General features: G+C 37.0%; 1 protein-coding gene across 1 annotated transcript in view; it reads left to right on the forward strand.

The window, feature by feature from the left end:
* KCNH8 (potassium voltage-gated channel subfamily H member 8) overlaps nucleotides 1-24,211 on the forward strand; it is a 368,898-nt gene that overhangs the window by 335,461 nt on the left and 9,226 nt on the right. The window contains exons 13-15 of the mRNA XM_032408779.1: nucleotides 3,283-3,638; nucleotides 7,424-7,530; nucleotides 10,105-10,181. Of these exons, the coding sequence (XP_032264670.1) occupies nucleotides 3,283-3,638; nucleotides 7,424-7,530; nucleotides 10,105-10,181 (540 nt within the window). The remainder of the gene's footprint in view (nucleotides 1-3,282; nucleotides 3,639-7,423; nucleotides 7,531-10,104; nucleotides 10,182-24,211) is intronic.

The following is a 24,211-nucleotide window of genomic DNA, read 5'->3' on the forward strand; positions in this document are numbered from 1 at the left end:
ATGCAGAGAAACACATATCCAATTACATAACACATGTCAAAGACATTGATAATTTACTGAAGATAGTTGGGGCTGTGGGGGCACAAACAGGGTTTACTTTTAATACTATTGAGAAACTTCTTAAAAGCCCTTAAAACAACTCAGTGCATTCAACCAAGTTTCTCTCTGGCAGTAGCTGTCTTTTTTCTTTCTCATCTCTACAAAATCCCTCCTCAGGAGCTGGCAAAATGTTATTATGTTTCAACTCTTCTCAACAGGCTGCCTTTTGTCACAACTACACCCCTTTTCCCCCAGGCCATTCCTATATTCTCTTTCTCATGAAGAAAAATTTAGCTTTCTTTTGGATTTTCCAATTTGAATTCCTCACCCCTTCATAGCACTCTGAAAATGAAGATCCCTTCTAAGAATGCAACATCTTTAACTTTCAAAAACATTATTGTGTATAATTAAGGTTTAGGTTCATTTACAATAACAAAACCACTAGAATAATAGGGGCTTCAAGGCAATAGATACTTATTTCTCTCTTGTGGACAGGCCATAGGTGGGTGATATAACTGTGTCAGTAGGGTCCTGAGCTTTCTTCTTTTGGCTTCATTATCCTCAATGCATGGCTTCCTTTTTAAAGATCTTCTCATTGTCTAAGATGGCTGCTGGAGATCTCTCCACTTTATCAATAGTCCAGACTAGAAACTAAAAAAAAAAATGAAAGAGCAGCATAGAGGCTCCCCTCTTTCCAGACGTCTTCCTGAAAGTTCCTTTTAACCTGTCCACTTGCATGGTATCACCCCAGAACTTAACCTCATGGTCAAACCAACTGGCAAAGGAAGCAGAGAAAGGAGATCCTTGGGCAAGGTGCATTGCTAAAATTTCTGTTAACTAGCAAAGAAGGGGAGATTATGTAAAAAGAGGTAACCAACACTCTCTGTAGCACCTGCCCTTAGGCAAATGTTTCCATTTTCTTCACGATCATCATCATCATCACAAGGGCAAGCATCTATTAAGTACTTCCACTGCACATTACTAAGTGTTTTAACGTCCATTATCTAATATCTATTTCCTCACACTGTTCCCAATTTACAGGTGAGGAAACAAAGGATTTAAGCAATTATATTACTTGACCAAGTAATAGGTAGTAAGTCTCAGGACTTCTAGGACTGTGTGACCAAAAGTCCATGCATTCAGCCACTAGACTTTTTTCTGCTTCCCCTGTAGTCATGACAGGTTTGATTGAATCTAGTCACCTGTGAGTTCGAAATGGCTATATCCCAGTAGAATGTCATGAGCTAAATTAGAGATTCTTTTGACTATGGGGATAAAAACCTCATTGCCCTCATGGAAGCATTTGTCAGGGGGAAATGAAAGAGTGGGTCAGAAGAGAAGGGGGAAATCTGTGGTCAAATTTTATGGCAGTGTATACATGGGTGAATCCAGCTACGCAAGGGAAGCAAGCGTTTCTGTGTAGATGGCCTGAAGAAAGTAACCGGTACTCCTGCATAGAGGCTGCATGTGGGACTAGGTGTTTAATAATCTAATAAATTTGGCTCCTCTCTGCAATAATGTTAGGAGGAATAGTTAATTCTTCGTATAAGTACTGTTGGCTGCATTGATCACCAGAGTCAATATCTAAGCAATATCTACCTTGCCCAAGGTTCCAAGTCTCCATGATAAAGTGGAAGTATGAAATTTAAACAAGCTTGTAGAAGTACAAACACTATAGATTATTAGTCAGAGAATTCTTTCAGGACCAGCAGAGCCTCCTTGAACCAAAGGAATGATTAAATCGCCAGTACAAATGTAAACAGAAGTCCAATTAAAAGAATTCACTCATTGTTTTTCATTTCTTTGATAAGTTTGCCCTGTTGTGTCTTTAACTGGGTGAGCTAATTTTTCTGTTCTATAGTGCTACCAAACAAATGTTCCCCCGCAATTCCACGTGGGTCCAACTTTTGTTATAAGCACAGAACTTTAAAATGCTGTGAAAAGCAAAAACAAATAAAAGCCAAACCATTACTATCACAATAAAGAACTAATGGCTTCACTATTAATTAAAATAATCATATCTAGTTGGAAAGATGAGTCTAACGCCATTTCCTCAAGAAATTTTGAGCCATTAAGATTAAATACAAGAAAGCTTCATGAGTAAACTAACTATTTTGCTTAGGTTGGCCTAAACTGAATGATTCAGGCTATTGCCTGTAAAGTCACCACAGGTTCAAGTTCATTTTTTGTTGTTGTATCTATCATTATAACTGTTACAGGAAAATAAATATATACCAATAAACCAACTGTTTATTAAGATGAAGGAATAACCATGACAGCTCATGAGATTTAAATAGCACTCTTAGATCTGTTCAGTTTGTTGTCTTATTTCTCTTAGAAATTATTGATGAGCAGGTAGAAGCAATTGTATCCTCAAAAGAGAATGAGGCACAAAAAAATGAATGACCTTTTGGAGCGGGGAACCCACATCTGGGGCAGAGCAAGAAACACCGACTCTGATAGTGACTCCATTGCAGGCCACTCACTTAGCCTTTGCTGTCCTTTCTGCCCTGCCTCTCCATCATTACCTCCATTGCCTTTACCCATCCTCTCCCTTGCTTTTTCTTAGTCCAAAAGTTTGAATGACTCCAGCCAAGAGTGTAAGATGGGTTTAGCAAGACTTCTCCTTCCCTTCCCAAGGTTCTCAAGGGGAGCAGACCAAATGGTTTGCTCCATTTCCTGCCAACTGACGTCTGAGAATAAAAATAACAGGAAGCAGAGTAGCTGCAGATGCTGCTGATCTTACTCCATCTATGTTATCCAAAATAGGAAAGATTTTTATTCTCAAAGGTAACATTTTTCTGGTTGATCTGCACATAAAGTTCCACTAAAGACCCTATGACTTTACAATAACAAGGCCTAAGACCTTCCTGTAAAACTGAAAATGTCCTAAGAGCATATCACCATATACTATTACAGATGACAGGCTGAGTGAAATCTGGATGCAAACCAGGTAAAACGCACGTTTCACACAGCTCCCCACCAAGACAATTTAAAAAGACCAAGAGAGGCATTAACAGGCTGACACCAGGATAGCAAAGAGGGTAAACCTGGGGAATATCACAAATGGGGAGACACTGAACCCCTGAATAAATAATAGCAAAATCTGCAAAGTCTTAAGTTCTACTGAGAAGTAAGTTTCTAAAGGATTTGACTTTGCTTAGATGGGCCCACCAGCATGAATGATCAACCTCTCAAGCAGTCTTCGTGATCTGTACTAATCTATGTTATCCACTGATTTAGTCAGAGCCCAAGGGAAATGGCAGCATCAACAAAAGACTCCCATCCATTGTGGAAGATGAAGAGGAGGAGGAGGGAGAGGAGGAGGAGACAGCCTCCCTCTCTCCCATCTACACAAGGGGAACATCCTCTGCACGCAGCAAGAAGGCTGGAAGCAATAAAAGCTATCTAGGCCTAAGCTTGAAGCAGTTGGCCTCGGGCACTGTGCCGTTTCACTCACCCAGCAGAATCTCCAGTTCACCTTCCCCCAAAAACAAACAGGAAACTGACCCCCATAACCAGGCTAAAAGGAAAGAGAGAAACTTGAAATTGCAACTGTCAGCTTTGAATAGCGCTGGACCCCCAGACCTCAGTCCAAGGTAAGAATCACATCATGCAATTCTTTCCTAGTGAAAAGGGCTGCCTTTTGTCCAAACTAGTACCTAGCTAGTAAATTATCCAGCCTCCTGGGCCTCTCAACCACACAGGTTCCTAGCCAGGCTTCTTCAACTTTCCTGAATTTTGTGTGCAATTTTTGCTTCTACATGGAGGTGTGTACAGTATGAGAATAATTAGTGTTAGTTGTATTCTCAAAAGGGTCCATTAAATATTCAGAAGTCCTTCTCTACTCCTTTCATCCATTTAGCTCTACCTATTATTATAAGTGTGTATTTCTACATTGTAATTTTATAATTTATAGATTTAAATGAAAATAAAAGATAGAACAAGGCCCATCGATGTGATTCCCTCAATGCCTGATCTTACCAAATGTTTTATGGAACAATAAGTTAAAATCATAAAGGAAATGAAGTGTTGATGTTCATTTTCAATATTATTTTCTTCATCGTTGTGGACAACTGAAGCCTGGTTTTATTTCTGGCCTCTTCTCTATGTAACATGGAGTGGCTCTACTTTTAATTTTAAAAATTCACTTCAGGATTAACTAGAGGTGATTGAGAGAGTGAAAAATCCTGACGCAGATAATGTGAAAGGAGTAGTCTATGGTGAATACAAGCAATAGTAAAAAATCACATCATAGCTGAGTAATAAGTAGAAGCAAGAAAAAAAAATGGAACGCTTCCTATGTGCCATGTTCTCTGCTAGGTAATTCCACATTCACTACTGCATTTAGTCTCCTCAGGAATTCAGGAGTCCTCGAAGGTAGTTCATATTATCTGTGCTATGAAGATATAAGAAGTGAACTATTTTGTCCAAAATCTCAGAGATTAAGGTTGGAAATCTGGATTCAAATTCTGTTTTTCTACTTGTAAAGCAAGTGATATTTGTCAATATATTTAACTAGTCATTTGAAGGACACAATTTATCCATTTAGAGAGAATATTTTTAAAAATAAGCAAAACAGACTTAGTGAAAAGTAGGTGGACATTAAAGGTTCAAGAATTCAGTTGAGCATGGTAATTTGAAAACATTGCCTTATTTGTCTCCTTCCTAAATTTTTAATAAGAAGAAAGACAATAAATTTTAAATAGGGGAAAATATATCAGAGATGGAAAAGAAAGGTTTATATACAATTGATCCTATGCTTATAAAAAGATTTTGAGAACATACATCAAAATGCTAACAGTAGTGGTGGATTACAGGTGATTTTTATTTTCTAATTTTTGTTACTTTTATGTTTAAATTTTCTACAATAGACTTAATATTTTTTAAATAATGAGTGGGTTAGACATTATTTAGCAAGGAAAGAAGACTAGCCAGTCTTAATAGTCATTTATATGTAATTCCTTAACTCTTGGTTTTGTCCAGGTTCAGAGTAAAGGTGTCATCAAAGTTATTTAATGTGATGCTATAATCATTAGATTAAAACATTTTAATTCTAGATAGAGTGGTGATTTAATATGAATTCAGATAAGAGGACTTCTGTAGCTTAAGGCTTTGAATCCTAGAATAAATAAGATTCTAAATTCTGTAGTATTTCTATCCAACGGAAATATAATATGAGCTAAAATTGTGAGCCACAAATGTAATTTTTTTTTTACTGAGGGATGATTTTATTTTACAATTCAAACGTACAGAAAAATGATAAGAACAGCACAAAGAAATCCCAATAACCGTTGCTCAGCTAGACAATTTGTTAACATTCTCTCCCATTTGCTTTTCATCTGCTCGCTCTTGCTCATTCTCATTCTTTCTTCATTTTCTCTCTCATGATCTCTCTTTGTTCTCTCCATTTCTCTCTCTATTCTTTTTTCTTTATTTTTATTTTATTATGTTATGTTAATCACTATACATTACATCATTAGTTTTTGATGTAGTGTTCCATGATTGTTTGCATATAACACCTAGTGCAAATGTAATTTTAAATTTTCTAGTAGCCACATTTTTAAAAAGCAAAAAATAAATAAATAAAGTGAAATTTAATTTTTTTTAAAGATTTTATTTATTTATTTGACAGAGAGAGACACAGCAAGAGAAGGAACACAAGCAGGGGGAGTGGGAGAAGGAGAAGCAGGCTTCTTGCTGAGCAGGGAGCCCGATGCGGAACTCGATCCCAGGACCCTGGGATCATGACCTGAGCCAAAGGCAGACGCTTAACGACTGAGCCACCCAGGCACCACCTGAAATTTAATTTTAATGATATATTTTATTTGACTCAGTATGCCCCAAATAATATAATTTCAAATGTAAATAATATTAAAAATTTACTAATAAAACCATTTCCATTTTTTTACTCAAATCTTCAAAATCCAATGTGCATTTTATTCTTACAGCATATCTCAATTTGCCTGAGCCACATTTCAGGTGCTCAGTAGCCATATAAGCCTAATGGCTACCCTAATGGATAGCACAGCTTTAGAATATGTAGAATTTAGAAATTAAGACAGTATTTTTAAGTCTTCTAGAAATACTGGAATCCGGGGTGCCTTGGTGGCTTTGGTTAAGTGTCTGACTCATGGTTTTGGCTCAGGGCATGATCTCAGGGTCATGAGATTGAGCCCTGAGTCAGGCTCCTCACTCAGTGGGGAGTCAGCTTGGGATTCTCTCTCTCCCTCTTCTGCCACACGCCTCCATGTGCACTCTCTCTGTCTAAAATAAATAAATAAAATATTTTTTTAAAAAAAGAAATATTGGAACCCATAAATATAAATGCACAACTAACCAATGTCCTTTATTTTACTTTCTTTTTTTTTATTGTTATGTTAATCCCCATACATTACATCATTAGTTTTAGATATAGTGTTCCATGATTCATTGTTTGTGCATAACACCCAGTGCTCCATGCAGAACGTGCCCTCCTCAATACCCATCACCAGGCTAACCCATCCTCCCACCCCCCTCCCCTCTAGAACCCTCAGTTTGTTTTTCAGAGTCCATCGTCTCTCATGGTTCTTCTCCCCCTCCGATTTCCCCCACTTCATTCTTCCCCTCCTGCTACATTCTTCTTCTTCTTTTTTTCTTTCTTAACATATATTGCATTATTTGTTTCAGAGGTACAAATCTGAGATTCAACAGTCTTGCACAATTCACAGCACTTACCAGAACACATACCCTCCCCAGTGTCCATCACCCACTCACCCCATCCCTCCCACCCCACCCCCCACTCCAGCAACCCTCAGTTTGTTTCCTGAGATAAAGAATTCCTCATATCAGTGAGGTCATATGATACATGTCTTTCTCTGTTTGACTTATTTCGCTCAGCATAATACCCTCCAGTTCCATCCACGTCGTTGCAAATGGCAAGATCTTATTCCTTTTGATGGCTGCATAATATTCCATTGTATATATATACCACATCTTCTTTATCCATTCATCTGTTGATGGACATCTTGGCTCTTTCCACAGTTTGGCTGTTGTGGACATTGCTGCTATAAACATCGGGGCGCACGTAGCCTTTCGGGTCCCTACTTTTGTATCTTTGGGGTAAATACCCAGTAATGGCCAACAGACACATGAAAAAGTGTTCAATATCGCTCGGCATCAGGGAAATCCAAATCAAAACCTCAATGAGATACCACCTCACACCAGTCAGAATGGCTAAAATTAACAAGTCAGGAAATGACAGATGTTGGCGGGGATGCGGAGAAAGGGGAACCCTCCTACACTGTTGGTGGGAATGCAAGCTGGTGCAGCCACTCTGGAAAACAGTATGGAGGTTCCTCAAAAAGTTGAAAATAGAGCTACCAATGTCCTTTATTTTAAACAGGATTGTTGATGGAATTGAAGATGGAAACAGCAGTGAGGAAAGCCAGACTTTTGAGTTTGGCTCTGAACGCATCAGGCCGGAGCCCAGAGTTTCCCCTCCTCTAGGAGGTAAGCTCTTTATTTAGCCTTCTATCAAAGGGTGATATATCTTTTTAACTTGTAATGTTTAGCATAGGCACTTTTTTGCCTTCCCATTCTCTGAATATTTTCTACATGATAGAATTTTACCAATGCCATGCAACAATTCAACTTGAGTTTGTGCCATCTCCAAGTTATTAAGATATAATTTGTAATTGTTCCTCCAAGCTAGATGTTCTGCCATTTACCAACCAAGATAAATTGTCTGTCAGGAGACTCAAATTTCTGCTATTCATTAGAGGGTGACCTTGTTTTCTTATTACAAATGCAGACTAATCCACAAAAACAACATTACTCAGAGGAAAAGCTGTGTTGGTTGTACACTGTAGGAATATTGGTTATTTTTAACCAACTTATTGATGAGAGATTATGTACATGCATTTTGTCAGAGGATAAACAACTTCAGAAGGATGTAAGAAGGTTGGAAATGATGGAGACCTATGTGAAGCACTACCCTCTAGTGATGGTGAATTAATGTAAGGGTACCCCCAAACCTGACCCAGCCTCCTCTCTCTCCCTTGCCTTCTTGAGTTCATTGCCCATTAAAAGGAATATATCAACATAATGAAGGCCAGAAATGACAAGTAAATTCTAAAGAAGATACACCTGTAGTTAATAAAGAGAGAATAATGAGCAAGCATAGGCTATCCCAAACTAGTTTGCTAGTTTACCAGCAAACTACCAGATGAAAGGCTAGCAGTCCCCTGCCAACTCTGTCCTCCCCTTCCCACTCAGCTCTGGGATCCTTATGTCAGGATCTATTACCGGTTAGTGAATACGTCCATGAACAAAGCCAAACCCAATAAAAAATTTTGAATGTACAGTCCTGGGTGTGTCTCCTTTTGGTAGAATACCAGTATCCCATCTCAAACAACAATCCCCTTCCTGGTACTTATCATCTTCTAGAGAAGTGGAAGGGTCCCTGTAAGTCTCTGGGGAAGGTGGGGGAGTGAGCAGAGGAAAGGAAGACAGGGAAAGAAGGGGTGCAGATGTCAGTTGACAATCCTGATTCATTCATTCAGTTGACTTACCTGTGTTGATGTTACTCTGGGGAAAGAGGCACAGAAATCATAGTTATAGTCACACTGATGTATCTGCTATGAAAGCTGATGGTAGGTTCCAATTGTAAGTTTTCCTTATTGACTAACCTAGACCTGGAAATGATACACAGAGCCTCACCATGTCCATCCACCTATTTCTGGTCCCACCACCTCCTTAGCCTCCTCTTCTCCTTTTCCCAACATCCAACCCTACACTCATGCACTCAAGCAACAAATTTTCTTGGCTCTATCTCCTAAACCCTCAATTCTAAGACTTTGTATCCTTACTGCCGCCATACTTTTCTTTGCCACATCCATCTCTTGCATGCATTGCATCTTCTGTGGTTCTGCTCTCCATACAGAGTAAATTTTTAAAAATACAAATTTATTCTAATAACTCTGATCCTATGCTTAAAACCCTGAGATTGCTTCCTGGTGCCCTTAGTGTGAAATCCAAATCTATTGCCTAATTGTTTTCTCTTTTCCCAGCTAGACTCTAAGCTCCATGAGGGTCAATTATATTTTTTTTTCATTGGTCTCTCCTCTAAAGGAGATTTAGCCTATTGTATATGTTCTCCAGTCATTCATTGAATTAATAGATTAACTTTGCAAAATTCTTTGCAAAATGAGCTTCTACTACTCTGCCATTTTGGATTGATTTCAGTGACTTTTTTCTTCCACAACTTCTTTACCCATAATTTACCAGAATTAGGGTATTAGGAGGGTCATATCATTTTATATAAATACATTTAAATAATAAATATAAATAAATTATATATATATTCCTTTCCACTCCAGCTAACAGCAATTCATCCTTTCCACTCCAGCTAGCAACAATTCATATGTATATATGTATATATATATATATAATTCATTCCTTTACACTCCAGCTAGCAGCAATTCATCTATACTTTTGTCACTGACAGAAATAAATGTATTTGGAGGAGTAAGGTAAAGAAAAAGTGGAGATAAGAGAACCAGGAAATGGGAGATAGTATCTTTTAGAGCAACAAGGGAGGAGATAGGAAACGTGCAGTGGAGTTTAGCACCTGAAATAGAAGTGGGGGGAAAATGTTCTCATGGGCACAGGAATTAATATTTGGGGAAAAAAGAGGAGGCAAAGAACACCCCTATTCTAGGGTTTAGGCATTGACTGTGATATATTTTTAGAGAATGGTCAAAAAAGAGAAACTCTGCCATCTTGGAACATGGTGGTGAGGAAAGGGGAAATTCAGGGGAAAGGAAGATTTGCCGTGGACACATCCAATTAGTGTGGTCACAGTCCCCACCATGATGTGTGCCTAGTTTCAAGAAGTATATCAGGCACGATCCAGAGGATTACTAGAAGCATGTCCAATCCCAGGGAGACAGAATCTACAGTGCACAGGCGTCAGGAAAAGGTAAAGGTAGTAGCTTAGGCTTCCTTCTCCATTCCAACTGCCCCAATCCTCAAATATGAGGTTTATTGCTAAAGGATTCATTCTGAGTGTGTTCCACTTTTCAGACCCAGAGATTGGAGCTGCTGTTCTCTTTATCAAAGCAGAGGAGACCAAGCAGCAAATAAATAAACTCAACAGTGAGGTATGGAGCTTTCTTTTTCTTTGGTCATGCTGGAATGGTAAGAGCTATAAATCCTAGTTACCAGCAAAAGCGGTATAATAGAGTAATTACAGGCATGTGCTCTGGTGTCAGACCACCATGGATGAATTCCCGCTAAGCCTCATATGAGTTATGTGACCTTTCACAAGTTACTTACCCTCTCTCATGCTCTATTTCCCCATGTATAAGAAGAGGACAATAATTATGCCTGCCTTATGGCCCATTGTGAAATTGAGATAGTATAGGCAAATCATTTAGCATGAACACTAAATAAATGATAATTATACTAATTAGCGTCATAAATGTATTGATACTTGATGTAACTGGTGCTTTTTCACTTTTTTCATGTAATTTTTAATGAGTTAAAGCAAGATAATTAATCCAAAGATGAATGCTATTTCTCAGAGTAATCAAATGGCCTGAAATGCTCTTCCTTTCCCTGACATATTTTTGCTGTGTAATTTTAAGTACTTTGCCTCTCTGGATCTTACATCTATCCATGTAAAATCAGGTAATTTTTTAAACAACTTTAATAAAATATATTTTACATATCATAAAATTCACCCATTTCAAGTGTACAGTTCAATGATTTTTAGTAACTTTATTGAGTGGTTCAACTGTCACCATATCAGTTTTAGAACACTTTTATCACCTCCCTCCCCCGTACCCCCGCAACCCCCCGACGAGACTTCTCATTGCCATTTATGATTAATCCCTGTTCCCACATCCAGCCCTAGGTACCCACTTACCTACTTTTTGTCTCTTCTGGCCATTTCATATACATAGAGATGGTAATTTCTGAATCACTGTCCTAATTTGGGTGCCCTCCCAAAAAAATTTAATTAAAAAAAAACAAACAGATTTGAGACAACAATTTGGATGCAAATAGTTTATTTGGGAGGTGGTCCAGAAAGCAAGGAGTAGAGAACTAAGACAGATGAGAAAGGAAAGCACATAAATAAGGGTGTGCTGATGAGATAATTAACTCTGTAAGCAATTGGGGCTCAATCCTGCTGGGGACATTCAAAACTGTTCCCCATAAGACAAGGAAAGGGAACTGAGGGTGGTTCCTGAGACACTGACTCCCTAGCTCTTCATGCAGGCCTAGCTGCAGAGGAAACTCAAAATGTTCTTCAGACAGGAATATGCAGGAAGACCTGGACCTGTCTTTGATGACCTTCAGGGTTGGCCTAAGGAGAGGACAGGTGGACAGGCACAGACAGTCCCTTTCTAGGACTAAAGTTTTAGATTATCTGATGAGATCTTAGCAAAATGTAACCAGTTATTGACACTGATGAGATATGTGAAAAATGAAATCATATAATCATAATTAGTTTTTCTTAAACCTGTGGGTCTTCAGTTTAGTGAAGATTTACGATTTACTACCATCTCTCCTTCTGCGCCCACTCTCTCTGGAAGTGTGATTGTTGCTAACAAGACTTAAGAGCTCCAGCGGGCAGACTAACAAGCTAGATAGGAATGGAAAACTAACCAGATTGAAACTCCTTAAATCACAAGGACTTGGCCATATACTGGATTATCTAAATAACCTCTTGTTAAAAATCCACCAAACCAAACCAAACAAAACAAACTAAATCCCTTGTTGGAGAAACTTCTATTGAATAATTTCTTTTCGAATATTGTTCTTGGCTAAAAGCACCCATTAATACTGTTTGAATTCTTTTCCCTCACATTTGAGATCATTTCATGGTTTTAAGAAATGACTGACTAATATCTTAGCTCAAAATACTGGAGTTAGTAATTATTCTGGGGAAAGAAATATATTTATATCTTCACCTTTTGGAATGTACATAATTTTCCCAAGTCACAGCTATAAATCCACACACTGTATGATTTTCCTTTGACAATGTGAGCTAGTGGTAGATACATTAAAACAGATAACCACTTGAAAAACAAAATATTTCCCCAGTGTGATTTGGTATTCATGATTGCTTTTCTAGTGAGATGACATAAATCTTTTCATCTTGCCATATATTGAAATAAAAAGGGCAGTTAAAATACCAATGGTCCAATTATTCTTCCCTAAAGAATTAGTTTTTCCTTATAGGAAATATCTGATTTCTTCATGGTTGAAGCTTAAGTAAAAAAATCTTATCCTTTACACATAATTTAATTTATACAGTCTTGACCCTTTGGTGCATTAAAACCCACTGACAGGCAGAATGAAAATACAAATTGGTTTCAAACTGTAAAATTATCTTCCTTCCAACCTCCTACTTGTTTTTTCCTCATATCTCCTATAATGTAGCAAAAAAAAAAAAATCTATCTTTTAAAATCCAAGCCTAATTTTTCCATTTCACTTGTGTCCTACTGCTCACCCATGTGATCATTTGATTGCTTTATTCTTCATTTATTCTATTCCTTGTTAGTAGTAAACAGAGAAGAATTGATAATGAACATGGGATGTACTGCATAATAGTAACTCTTTAATAAAAAGGTCAATCCCCAGTATATGTGGGCCGTGTCAAGTATTGTATCCAGTTTGAGAACATGGCAACAACCTCATTCTGATATTTGCTTAAACATTTAAGATATAAAGAAATTGTTCATTGATGTGTAGACTTCATAATTAGCTGGCTAAATACAGAACAAAAATCAGAAAAGGAATAATGTTGGTAATAACCTACATTCACAGAACAGTGAAGAGAGTTTAAAAGATGTAGGGCAGCAGCTAATATTAGAACGCTTTGAAAACATTGCCATTGCTTTACGGCAACAAAGAAAGAGTGCAATTCTAAGGAAATTGTTTAAAAATAACAACAAACTGTCACCGTGGGGGCCATGGGCTGTGTAAGTCAAATGCCCCATTTCTGAAAAGGTTTGTAGGTAAGAGTTAGAATATTTCCTCATTTCTGAAATCTGGCTGGCCCAGAAAGTACTGTGGCGAAGCCGACAAGGGGAAGCTGCGTGCTCCACCACAGCGGGCATAAGACATAAAACACACTAGTAGAGAAAGAGAACAAGCTTTGGAGAAAGAAAAATATTCAGAACTCTATTCATAAAATTAACTGTCTGATTTCAGCAAAGTGTTCACCTTCCCTAAGTTCAGATTTTTCTTCTCTCAAGTGGTAATGATAAAATCTGCAATACAGGATTGTTGCAAAGACTTAATACCATATATAAAGCACCCAGCATGATGTCTTCTGTTAATAAGGGGTCAAATACTCATTTTCTCCTTATACAAGGTTATACCTCCATTCAACAGAAGGCGACTCTCAAGTTAGCACCCCCTGCTCCCTCCTGCCCAGTGCAGAGTAGTAGGAGAGAATTAGTCTCAGTGCTTATGGGGGAGAAAATGAAAATGAATGGATTTATGGGAAACATTTGATCATGAAAATGACTACTTTTTACCTGAAACTTCTCTTTTGTTATGAAAATACTCAATATAAAATTAGAATAGAAAATGATAGGGCAGGGGCGCCTGGTGGCTCAGTCGTTAAGTGTCTGCCTTTGGCTCAGGTCCTGATCCCAGGGTCCTGGGATTGAGCCCCGTGTCACGTTGGCTCCTTGCCCAGCAGGAAGCCTGCTTCTCCCTCTCCCACTCCCCCTGCTTGTGTTCCCTCCCTCGCTATCTCTCTCTCTGTCAAATAAATAAATAAAATCTTTAAAAAAAAAAAAAGAAAGAAAATGATAGGGCAAAATGTTTATATTTTAGTGCATTTTAGCTAAATAGTTTGATGGGATAGGGTCACTGTATTAATGTAAAGAACACTTGCTCTGTAAGACTTAGAGATGTAAGGGCAAAGACACCCAGTATGTCACTTTAACAATGCTTAATCATTACCTGATATTATACTAAACATATAAATAGCAAAATGATTGTGAAACTAGGCAGAAAAGAACCTGACAAGCTTACTGGAAACAAAATCATAGCCAAATCTTCATTTCAAAATGAAAGAATGCAGGTGGCTTGTTAAATCATCCTTGTTCACCAAAGGGCATTTTGGCTGGAATGCTCTGATCGCCACTTTTTAGCATTTTATTTTGTATGTACACAAAGGAACCAGTTAATATTAGACCATTTTAATCCACCCCAAATCTTAACTATATTCAGAAGAATGAAATGTATATAACATTTCTAAACAAAAAATGGGCTTTGTAGAAACAACTTACATTGACTTTTTAAAGGGAGAAGCCTGTCTTTTCATACTATTTATTAACTCCCTTTTTTCAAACAACTTTTTTGAGATATAATTAACATATCATATAATTCATCCATTTAAGTGTATAATTTGGGGATGCCTGGGTGGCTCAGTCAGTTAAGCATCTGCCTCCAGCTCAGGTCATGATCCCAGGGTCCTGGGATGGAGTCCCGCATCAAGCTCCCCGCTCAGCGAGGGGTCTGCTTCTCCCTCTGCCTGCCTCTTCCCCTGCTCGTGCTCTCTCTCTCATTCTGGCAAATAAATAAATAAAATCTCTATAAAAAACATTAAAAAAATAAAAAAATAAAGTGTATAATTTGAAGGCTTTTAGTGTGTTCATAGAGTTGTGCATTCATCACCATCATCAATTTTAAACCATTTTATTACCCCACAAAGAAACTCCATACCATACAGCAATCACCCATAATGCCTGAAGTTCCCCTACCCTCAGCCTTATGAATCTACATCCTCTGCCCATAGATTTGCCTCTTTTGAACATTTCATATAAATGGAATCACACGATATGGTCCTTTGTGACTGGCTTTTGCCACTTAGTATAATGTTTTCAAGGTTCACCCATGTTGTGGCATGGGAGTACTGTATTTGTTTTTATCCCCAAGTAATATCCCATTGTGTGGATATACCACTTCTTGCTTATTCATTCATCAGCTGATGGACGTTTATGTTGTTACGACTTTTTAGCTAATATAAATGATGTTGCTGTGAACATTCATAAGACATTCACACAAGATTTGTGTGGACATGTTCTAACTTCTCTTGGGCAATTAAGTGGAATTGCTGGGTCGTATGGTAACTCTATGTTTAAACATTTGAGAAACTGCCAGACCGCTTCCCAAGGCAGCAGTCGCACTTTACATTCAGTAGATGAAGGTTCCAGGCTCTTGACTTCCTTGCCAACGATTTTTTATTTGTTATAAGACTTTTTTATTATAAGCATACTAGAGCGTATGAAGTGGTATTTCATTGTGGTTTTCACTTGCATTTCCTTGATAGCTAATAACATTGAGCATCTTCTCATGTGTTCATTCTTTGGAAAATTGTCTATTCGGATCCTTTACCCACTTTAACACTGGGTTGTCTCTTTGTTACTTAGTAGTAAGAATTCTGTATATATTCTAGATGCAAGGTATGATGTGCATTTTTCTTCTCCCATTATTGAAGTTGCCTTTTTGTTTTCTAAACATTTTTCTTTGAAGCACAGACGTATTAATTTTGGTGATACCCAGTTTATCTATTTTTTCTTTCGTTCTTTGTGATTTTGAGTTCACATCTACGAATTTGTATCATGAGATCAGTGAAGTCTCCTTCAGTCAAAGAAATAGAATCGCAGTAATGGAAGTTGCTCCTTACCTAAGAGTTGCTTTACTACTTTTCTAAATGGCTATGAAAATTTAGAGTTCTATTAATAATTCACACAGGGAAACCTACATGAGTAATACCTTATGGTAGAGGGTAGTCCTCAGTCCTCTGAATTAGTGTTATTATTATATCTTCTTGTTGACAATTGGTTCAACCAAAATGCACTGACAGAATTGCCAGACCATTCCAAGATCTGACTGTACAATCTCTTTTCTTCCTCATCATGATCACATATGCATTCTTGACCATCAATTCTCAAAAGCAAAATAAAAACAAAGGCTGTACATTCACTTTTTGACATAGAAAAACAAAATCCATTTAACTGCTGACAAACCATTCCGCATTTTTCATTTTAAAACATAAGTATTATTGATTATAATGCTACATTTTGTGGACATAGCTTTCTAAACTGGAATATTTAATGATTTGCAGGATGCTTTTTGCTTATTTTCAGTTCTTGAGCCTATATGCATAGGTAGATTTGTACCTCTCATGAGAGATTTACTGATAATACATACATACATACATACATACCCTAAAGAATAATGAGGATCTCCCAAAAGAAAAAAAAATATGCCACTCAAAATTTATCCTGTGAAGTGTGAATTTAACATGGATATAGGTTTTAGATATTAGCTATTTTTGTCTTCCTGGCCTGTAATTACTTACATATAGGCCTCTTCTTATTTTGAGTAGAGGGACTAAATGGACATATCAGTAAGAGTTCAAGGAAGATGAATGCCACATTCCAAATGGGCAATTTGAGCAGGGTTGAATAAAAGGAGTATTTACAAAGAAGTTAGCTGAGTGTAGGGAAACCACAAAGGATATTACTGTCCCTCCTACTGTGGGATAATAACAACAGAAGTTCACTACAACTCCTAGGTCTAAAGGTGTCAGAGTAGAGAGTGGTTATACAATACTGAGTCTGAGGAAGGTGGGTGGAGAAGGCCACCTGAAAGGAGCTGTGATCTTTTGTTGGGACCCTCTGTGACCTTCTGCCCACCTCAACCCTGCAGGGAAGCAGCCAGAGGAACATATACCCCGACTTCCCTCTCCTACCTCTCTTCGATCTGCTGATGTTCTACAATGGCCAAACCCAACCAGAAGCCAAAGAGCCAATGAGCCTGTTGATGGAGTTCATACATGTCAGCCTCCAAGGATCAGAATTGGTTGGAAAGTGGATCTATTCTAGGAATAAAAATGGGAAATATTCAGCAAAATGAGTTACTGTATATTCAAGCAAGTACAGAAAATGTCAAATGAATTTTAAACAATTGGTTATTAATTACTTATTACTAGCAATTAGCCAGTTAGTGGTAGCTAGTTATTAATTGGCTACTAACTGATAGCTTCAGAATAACTGGTTATTTTTTAAAAAGATGGATATGGGTGTTTCCCCACCCCTCCATATTTCCTAAATAATTTGTAAGTTGAAATATTTTTTTAAAGATTTATTTATTTTAGAGAGAGAGAGAGCAAGTGAGAGAGTGCAGGCAGGGGGGAGGGGAAGACAGAGTCTTAAGCAGATTCCATGCTGAGCCCAGAGCCAGACAAGGGGCTTGACCATGAGACCCATGACTTCGAGACTACAACCTGAGCCAAAACCAAGAGTCTAGCGCCCAACCAACTGCACCACCCAGGAGCCCCATAAGTTGATAAATTTTTAAAAGAACATAGCCCTCTGCCACTTTCCATTCATCAATAGGAAAATCAAGTTCAATAATTGATCCAATCCAGCAGCTACAGATAGTATTAGAATTTTTTTATAGAATCTTATGGTTGGAAGGGATTACAAGGAACTTTTTCTTTCTTCCCCTAATACATGAATTTCCCCCTTTTAAAAATGCGAACATCATACATCTTTCAAAAGGGCTCTGATTCTGCCTCCAATCTCCTATTAATTCTCTTGATTCTTCCATGATGAATGCCAATTCTTAAGTCCCTTCTCTGAGCTTTAACACCCGCTTTCTAACCTTGCCATTCAGTATTTGCTTTTATAAACTTTTATGTTATTTTCATTTGTACATTTCTTCCTTCCCCAAGACTCTTGTAAACTTTGATTATATCTCAAAAAAATTCTGTGAATTGCCTCAAAATTATTATTATTGTTATTGTTATTATTAATGTTGTTGTTAAAGTACTCAGACTTTACTGAAGTATAACAGAGAATGTTCTGTATCTCAAGTAAGTCAATGTTCAGTACTGGAAAATAAGCATATATGAACTTGGAAAGGTTTGGGGATTTTTTCAGTCTTTTTTATTTTATTTTATTTCATTTTATTATGTTACGTTAATCACCATACATTACATCATTAGTTTTTGATGTAGTGTTCCATGATTCATTGTTTGCGTATATCACCCAGTGCTCCATGCAGTACGTGCCCTCTTTAATACCCATCACCAGGCTAACCCATCCCCCCACCTCCCTCCCCTCTAGAACCCTCAGTTTGTTTCTCAGAGTCCATAGTCTCTCATGGTCAGTCTTTTTTAGAGAACGATAAGACACCTAGATAAATGAGAACTAACACTTCCCATTTACTTGTGCCCAGTTAGAAATAAATGTCATAGATCAATACTAAATTAGTCAAACTTCCTTTTTATGCTTATATGACTATATGATAGGATAGAATTTGAAATAATCAATTTTTATAAATAACGGGTAAAAGAATTGTTCTGAAACAAATATTTAAGCAACCTCCTTTGATATTATTGTATTTTCATAATGTGGTAGAATCATAAAATCTGAAATTTGAGAGATATCACAGAGGCCACCTATTTTGGCTTATCTCCCAGTATGGGATTTTTATTTCTGAGGTGATTAGTAAGAAGTTATATTACCTGAACATTTTGTGTAGCAAGGAGCTCACTATGCCCCCAGAAAAAGCTACACCAGGAGTTCCCAAACCTAGTTGTGTTTTCAGATTCTCTAGAATTTTTTACATGATTATATATATTTTTATAAATTAATATATAAAATATATTTAATATTAATAAATATTTTTAAAATAACTATTCCTTTGGCCAAGCATAGACTAAATGAATCTCAGAACCTCTAGAGTTGGCACTGAGTATCTGTACTTTTAAAAATTGTCCAGGGGCACCTGGGTGGCTCAGTCACTTAAGCGTCTGCTTTCAGCTCAGGTCACGATCTCAGGGTCCTGGGATCGAGCGCTACGTCATTGGGCTCCCCGCCCAGCAGGGAGTCTGCTTCTCCCTCTCTCTGCTTATGTTCTCTCTCTGTGTGTCTCTCAAATAAATAAATAAAATCTTTAAAAAAATAAAAATAAAAATAAAAATTCTCCATATGTAGGGTGCCTGGGTGGCTTAGTTGGTTAAGCTTCTGACTCTTGATTTCGGCTCAGGTCGTGATCTTTGGGTCCTTGGAGCCCTGTGCTGGGCTCGTGCTCAGCAGGGAGTCTGCTTGAGAATTCTCTCTCTCCCTCACGCTCCTCCCCCGAGTCATGCTCTCTCTCTCTCCCCATCCCTCCCTCTCTCTTTCTAAAATAAATAAAAAAATATTTTAAAAAATCCCCAAATACTTCTGATGACAGCCAACCTCATTCCTCAATTAGTTTAGCTATTAGAAACCTATTTTCTATATTTAGCTCATGTAACTCTCTGTAAAGCCTTTTATTAATATTTTCTACTTCTATACCTCTTGAGTTGCATAGAAAAAGCTACATAAATGGTTGTTTTTAATGAAAATATTTTAAATTTTGAAGGTAGCTAATATCTCTCTTCCTCCCCACTCTGTGGTCTATTTTCCTCTTCTCTAAATGCTCTCTCTTCCTTGAAACTTTACTCATATGACATGAAATACAGACCCTTAATCATCACGATTAACTTCCTTTGCCACTGCCCCCTTCTCTTGTCCCAATTTCTTAAAGACAACCACAAATGATCTCAGTGTCCTACAGATGACATTTCCAGAACAGACATTATTGTTTACCTTGTTTTATTTTTTTTTTTAAGATTTTATTTATTTATTTGAGAGAGAGAATGAGATAGAGAGAGCATGAGGGGGGTAGGGTCAGAGGGAGAAGCAGACTCCCTGCTGAGCAGGGAGCCCGATGCGGGACTTGATCCTGGGACTCCAGGATCATGACCTGAGGCGAAGGCAGTTGCTTAACCAACTGAGCCACCCAGGCGCCCCTGTTCATCTTGTTTTAGCTTATGAAAGCACCTGAGGGTCTTGTATTTGTTCTCTCTGTTCAGAAAGCTCTTCCCCAATATCTGCACGGACAGCTCTCTTCCCTCTTTCAAGCCTATGTTCAAATGTCAACTTCTCAGTGAGGTCTTCCTTGCAATCTTTTAAAAATAGAAGTCCCCTCTCCCCAAATTTACTTCCAAATTTGTCTTCCCTCATAGCCTGTCAAACTTCTCTTATGGTACATAGTTAATTTATCTACTTTTTCATTGTCTTTATCCCCCCATTAGAATGTCAGTTCTATGAGGACAAGAATCTTTATCTGCCTTTTTCTTCGCTATGATTGGCATACAGTAGACACACATTTATGGTGATGAATGTATAAAAAATGCTGAATTATGGATTATATCTATTTTAACCATCAGGCATTAGAACATTGAATAGAAGAGAAAAATGAAATTCCAGTTTTGAGTTTGAAGAGACACTAGAAATCCCATCATGTGAGATGCTTCTATCACAGATGAGTAAATTGAGGCCCAGAGATAATCATATATGCAGCAAGAGGTATAGAAAGGCCTAAAAACAAGACCTGAATCCCAGTTCAGTGGGTTTTCTTTTTATTGGGTCAGCTTTCACAGAAGGCCATCCTTGGTGTGCACTGAAAAGATTTCCTTCTGAAATATTAGATACCCTCATTAAGACTTGAGTCTTTGGTTCCTTAAATTACCCATATATACTTAAATGTAATATTTGATTTAATCATGGACAGATAACTTTAAGATATGATAACTTTAGAAAGGACTTTTCAAAAAAAGCCTAATAAAATATATTATATGTTTATTCAATGGGAGATATACATTTTTCACACATGTTTTCCCATATATGTTTCCCATTGATAACTATTCCACATGTTAGCACTTTCAAATCCAGAAAAAGAAAGAAAGAAAAGAAAAGGAGTACATTTTAAAGCAAATAAATGATAGGTGGGGAGGAGTCCACTGGTAATATGCTGCTTTTTTTAAAATGTATTTTTAAATCAAATCTGGTAACTGGTAACAAAACACTGTTATTACAGCCTTATACTGACTTCAGTTGATGGTCTGAAAGCCCACTCTCTAAACTGAATCCCCTCAGCCTTGGAGATAAAGGAGTTCTATTCAAATAGCATTTATTAAAGAGTTTGATAGGGAAATTTGTTTTTGTTTAAAACTGCATTATCAAAAAAGCTTGAATTGGGTAAGGTGTCTGCTAGTGGTTAAAAAAAAACTCTTTCTAGACCTCTGAACAAGCTTTAGGTACCATGGTTTCATGATGCTTTATACTAGACCTTGCTGAACCAGACTTTCTCACTGGGGTGTTCATTGCTCAGTTGCTGTGAAAGTAAAAGAAGAGCCTTTGCATTCATTCAAATAGGAATCTACTCTTTTGGGTTTTGTTTGTTTGTTTGTTTGTTTGTTTGTTTTGGACACTGATTTGCAGTAGTTAAAAATCAGTCATTGAAATTTATAACAACCAGAGATAAAGAAGAAACAATTAATGCAAATCAGTTTTATTTTTCAGATAAAATATTTTGGGGATTTTTAAAGGAATTTCATGTATATAGATGTATTTTTTAAGTGAGGTTCTAGTGTGCATACTGAATATTTTGTTTTTATTTTTTAGCCATGAGCCATTTTAATCATATATTGATTAAATAACAGATGTCCAAATAACTATTATCCATATTAAGTAAATAATAACATGTTTCTATGTTTCAGATGTTGTGCTTTAAAGAAACTTAAAATTTTATATCCTTTGAAGTTTTTCTTTCCTATTTCATGAAGTAATACAACTCAAGAATTAGAGAAAAACATTTAAGAAAGAATTAGAAGTGAGAAAAAGATCACTGTAGAAATTGCCTAAATTGGAAACAACACAAGAGCAAATAAACAAATAATGCCAAAATAGATCATGAGAAAGAAGAAAAATTTAAAGCATTTAATCTATGAAGAGATTTTTAAAAAAAAGGATTTGAAGAAAAGTGTCAAATATTAAAGATAAACAAAGAAGCTCTAACATACAAAAAATACAAGTCTCAGAAGAAGAAAGCCAAATTCAGGGAACCAAACAAACACTAAGAATAATAATCCAATAAAATCCCCTAAAATTACAAAAAAAAAAGTTTTTTTGAAGCTGCATCTTATAATTTCATATTCTAGTGAAATTACTGGACTTTAAGAAAAATATTCATTAGGTATCTAGATAAAAAAGATCTTATAAGGGACGTGCAAGGGAAAAATCTAGATGGTTGTTAGACTTTTAGACAGCAACATTTTATGCAAGAGAATGCATAACATACAAAATATACAAAATGTAAAGAAAATGTAAACTAAGGATTTTATATCCAGCAGAAATGACCATCATGTACCAAACTGTTAACATGAAAAAACTCAAGGAATATTGTTCCCATATACATTTCCTGAAGGATGTTCTCGAGAACAAGATTCAGAAAACCAAGATAATTTGAAAAACGTTGTCATAGGACAAGTTCATCAGCATTAAATATGTACTTATTTATAGTATCAAGTCTAAATGAAAGTTAAAGAAGAGAAGGTATTAAGTTGTCAAAGGCCATATGCTCTGACAATGTAAATATGGATGAAACACTGAAAGGGGAGTGGGGAGAGAATTAGAATAAAATGTGCCTCCCCCCAAATTTTTAAATTGTTTTCAGTAATCATAATTTGTAATGGTAATACTGGTATTGATATACTGCAACTGTTGTATGTATAATGGGGGATAAAGCAAATGAGTCATTATGGGATATCCTAATTCTATCATCTTCTATACCTCAATAACCAGAATTCACAGTGTAAAGGAGATACAAATGTAATATATAAAATGTTAAAACCCTGTAATCCTGAGATAGAATTAGCAATACTAATATGAACCTATGTAGTATCATGTACATGCATACATTTCCAAGCTCTTTCAACAGAAAAGGAGTATAAACAATGACCAGCCCAATAATAGTGAGTATCTCTATGTATCAGTTATGGTCTCAGATATAATTTCCCAATAAAAGAAACCAGAGTCTCTTTAAATAGCTGTTTCCACTTCTGAGGACATGAAATACAAATAAGTCTAGGACACCTTAGTGTACAAGACAACAAGAAAACCATCAAACACTACTAGGATGATGTCAAAAGAGCTCAGGAGCCAATATAAAGAGTCTCCCACTCACCAAAGATGGGATAATTTTGGTAAGGATAACAAATACAGTGGGTTGGGACACCTGCATGGCTCAGTCGGTTAAGCGTCTGCCTTCGGTTCAGGTCATGTTCCCAGGGTCCTGGGATTGAGTCCTGCATCAGGCTCCTTCTCAGCAGGGAGTCTACTTCTCCCTCTGCCTGCCACTCTCCCTGCTTGTATTCTCTCTCTCTGTCTCTCTCTGGCAAATAAATAAATTTTTAAAAAAAATACAATGGGTTAAAACACATAAAATAGATAACAAATGCCCCAAAATGACAGCATAATAAGCTTATGAATTTCCCTCTTCGTACAGACACACTGAATGTACATCTATACACAGAATAATTCCCTCTGAGAGAAACATAAAAACAAGAAATAATTTTAAAAAGCTGAATGACTCTGACATATCAGGTGAATGAGAAAATCCCCACATGGAGACAGATAGGGAAGGCTGGGACACATAAACCATAAACACCACCCCAGATAAAGTGCCATGCAATCAAGAGGGAACCCCTAACTCCCAGCATTGTAGAGTTTGGACTTAGTGCCCCCAACTAGGGCCCTCAAAACACTTAGCTCTGAAAGCCAAAGGGGCTTATGTTCACAAATCCCACAGGATTATAGCAAACAAAAGTAATTTTTAAATGTGTGTAAAAACATATCAGATAAAGGGCTAGAATCCAAAATCTATAAAGAACTTATCAAACTCAACACCCAAAGAACAAATCATATAATTAAGAAATGAGCAGAAGACATGAACAGACACTTCACCAAAGAAGACATAAATGGCCAACAGACACATGAAAAAATGCTCCACATCACTCAGCATCAGGGAAATACAAATCAAAACCACAATGAGATACTATCTCACACCAGTCAGAATGGTTAAAATTAACAAGTCAGAAAACAACAGATGTTGACGAGGATGCAGAGAAAAGGGAACCCTCTTACACTGCTGGTGGGAATGCAAACTGGTATAGCCACTCTGGAAAACAGTATGGAGGTTCCTCAAAAAGTTAAAAATAGAGCTACCCAATGACCCAGCAATTGCACCACTAGGTATTTACCCCAAAGATACAAATGTAGT

This window comes from Phoca vitulina, unplaced genomic scaffold, assembly GCF_004348235.1.
Source record: "Phoca vitulina isolate PV1807 unplaced genomic scaffold, GSC_HSeal_1.0 scaffold10, whole genome shotgun sequence".
NCBI lineage: Eukaryota > Metazoa > Chordata > Mammalia > Carnivora > Phocidae > Phoca > Phoca vitulina.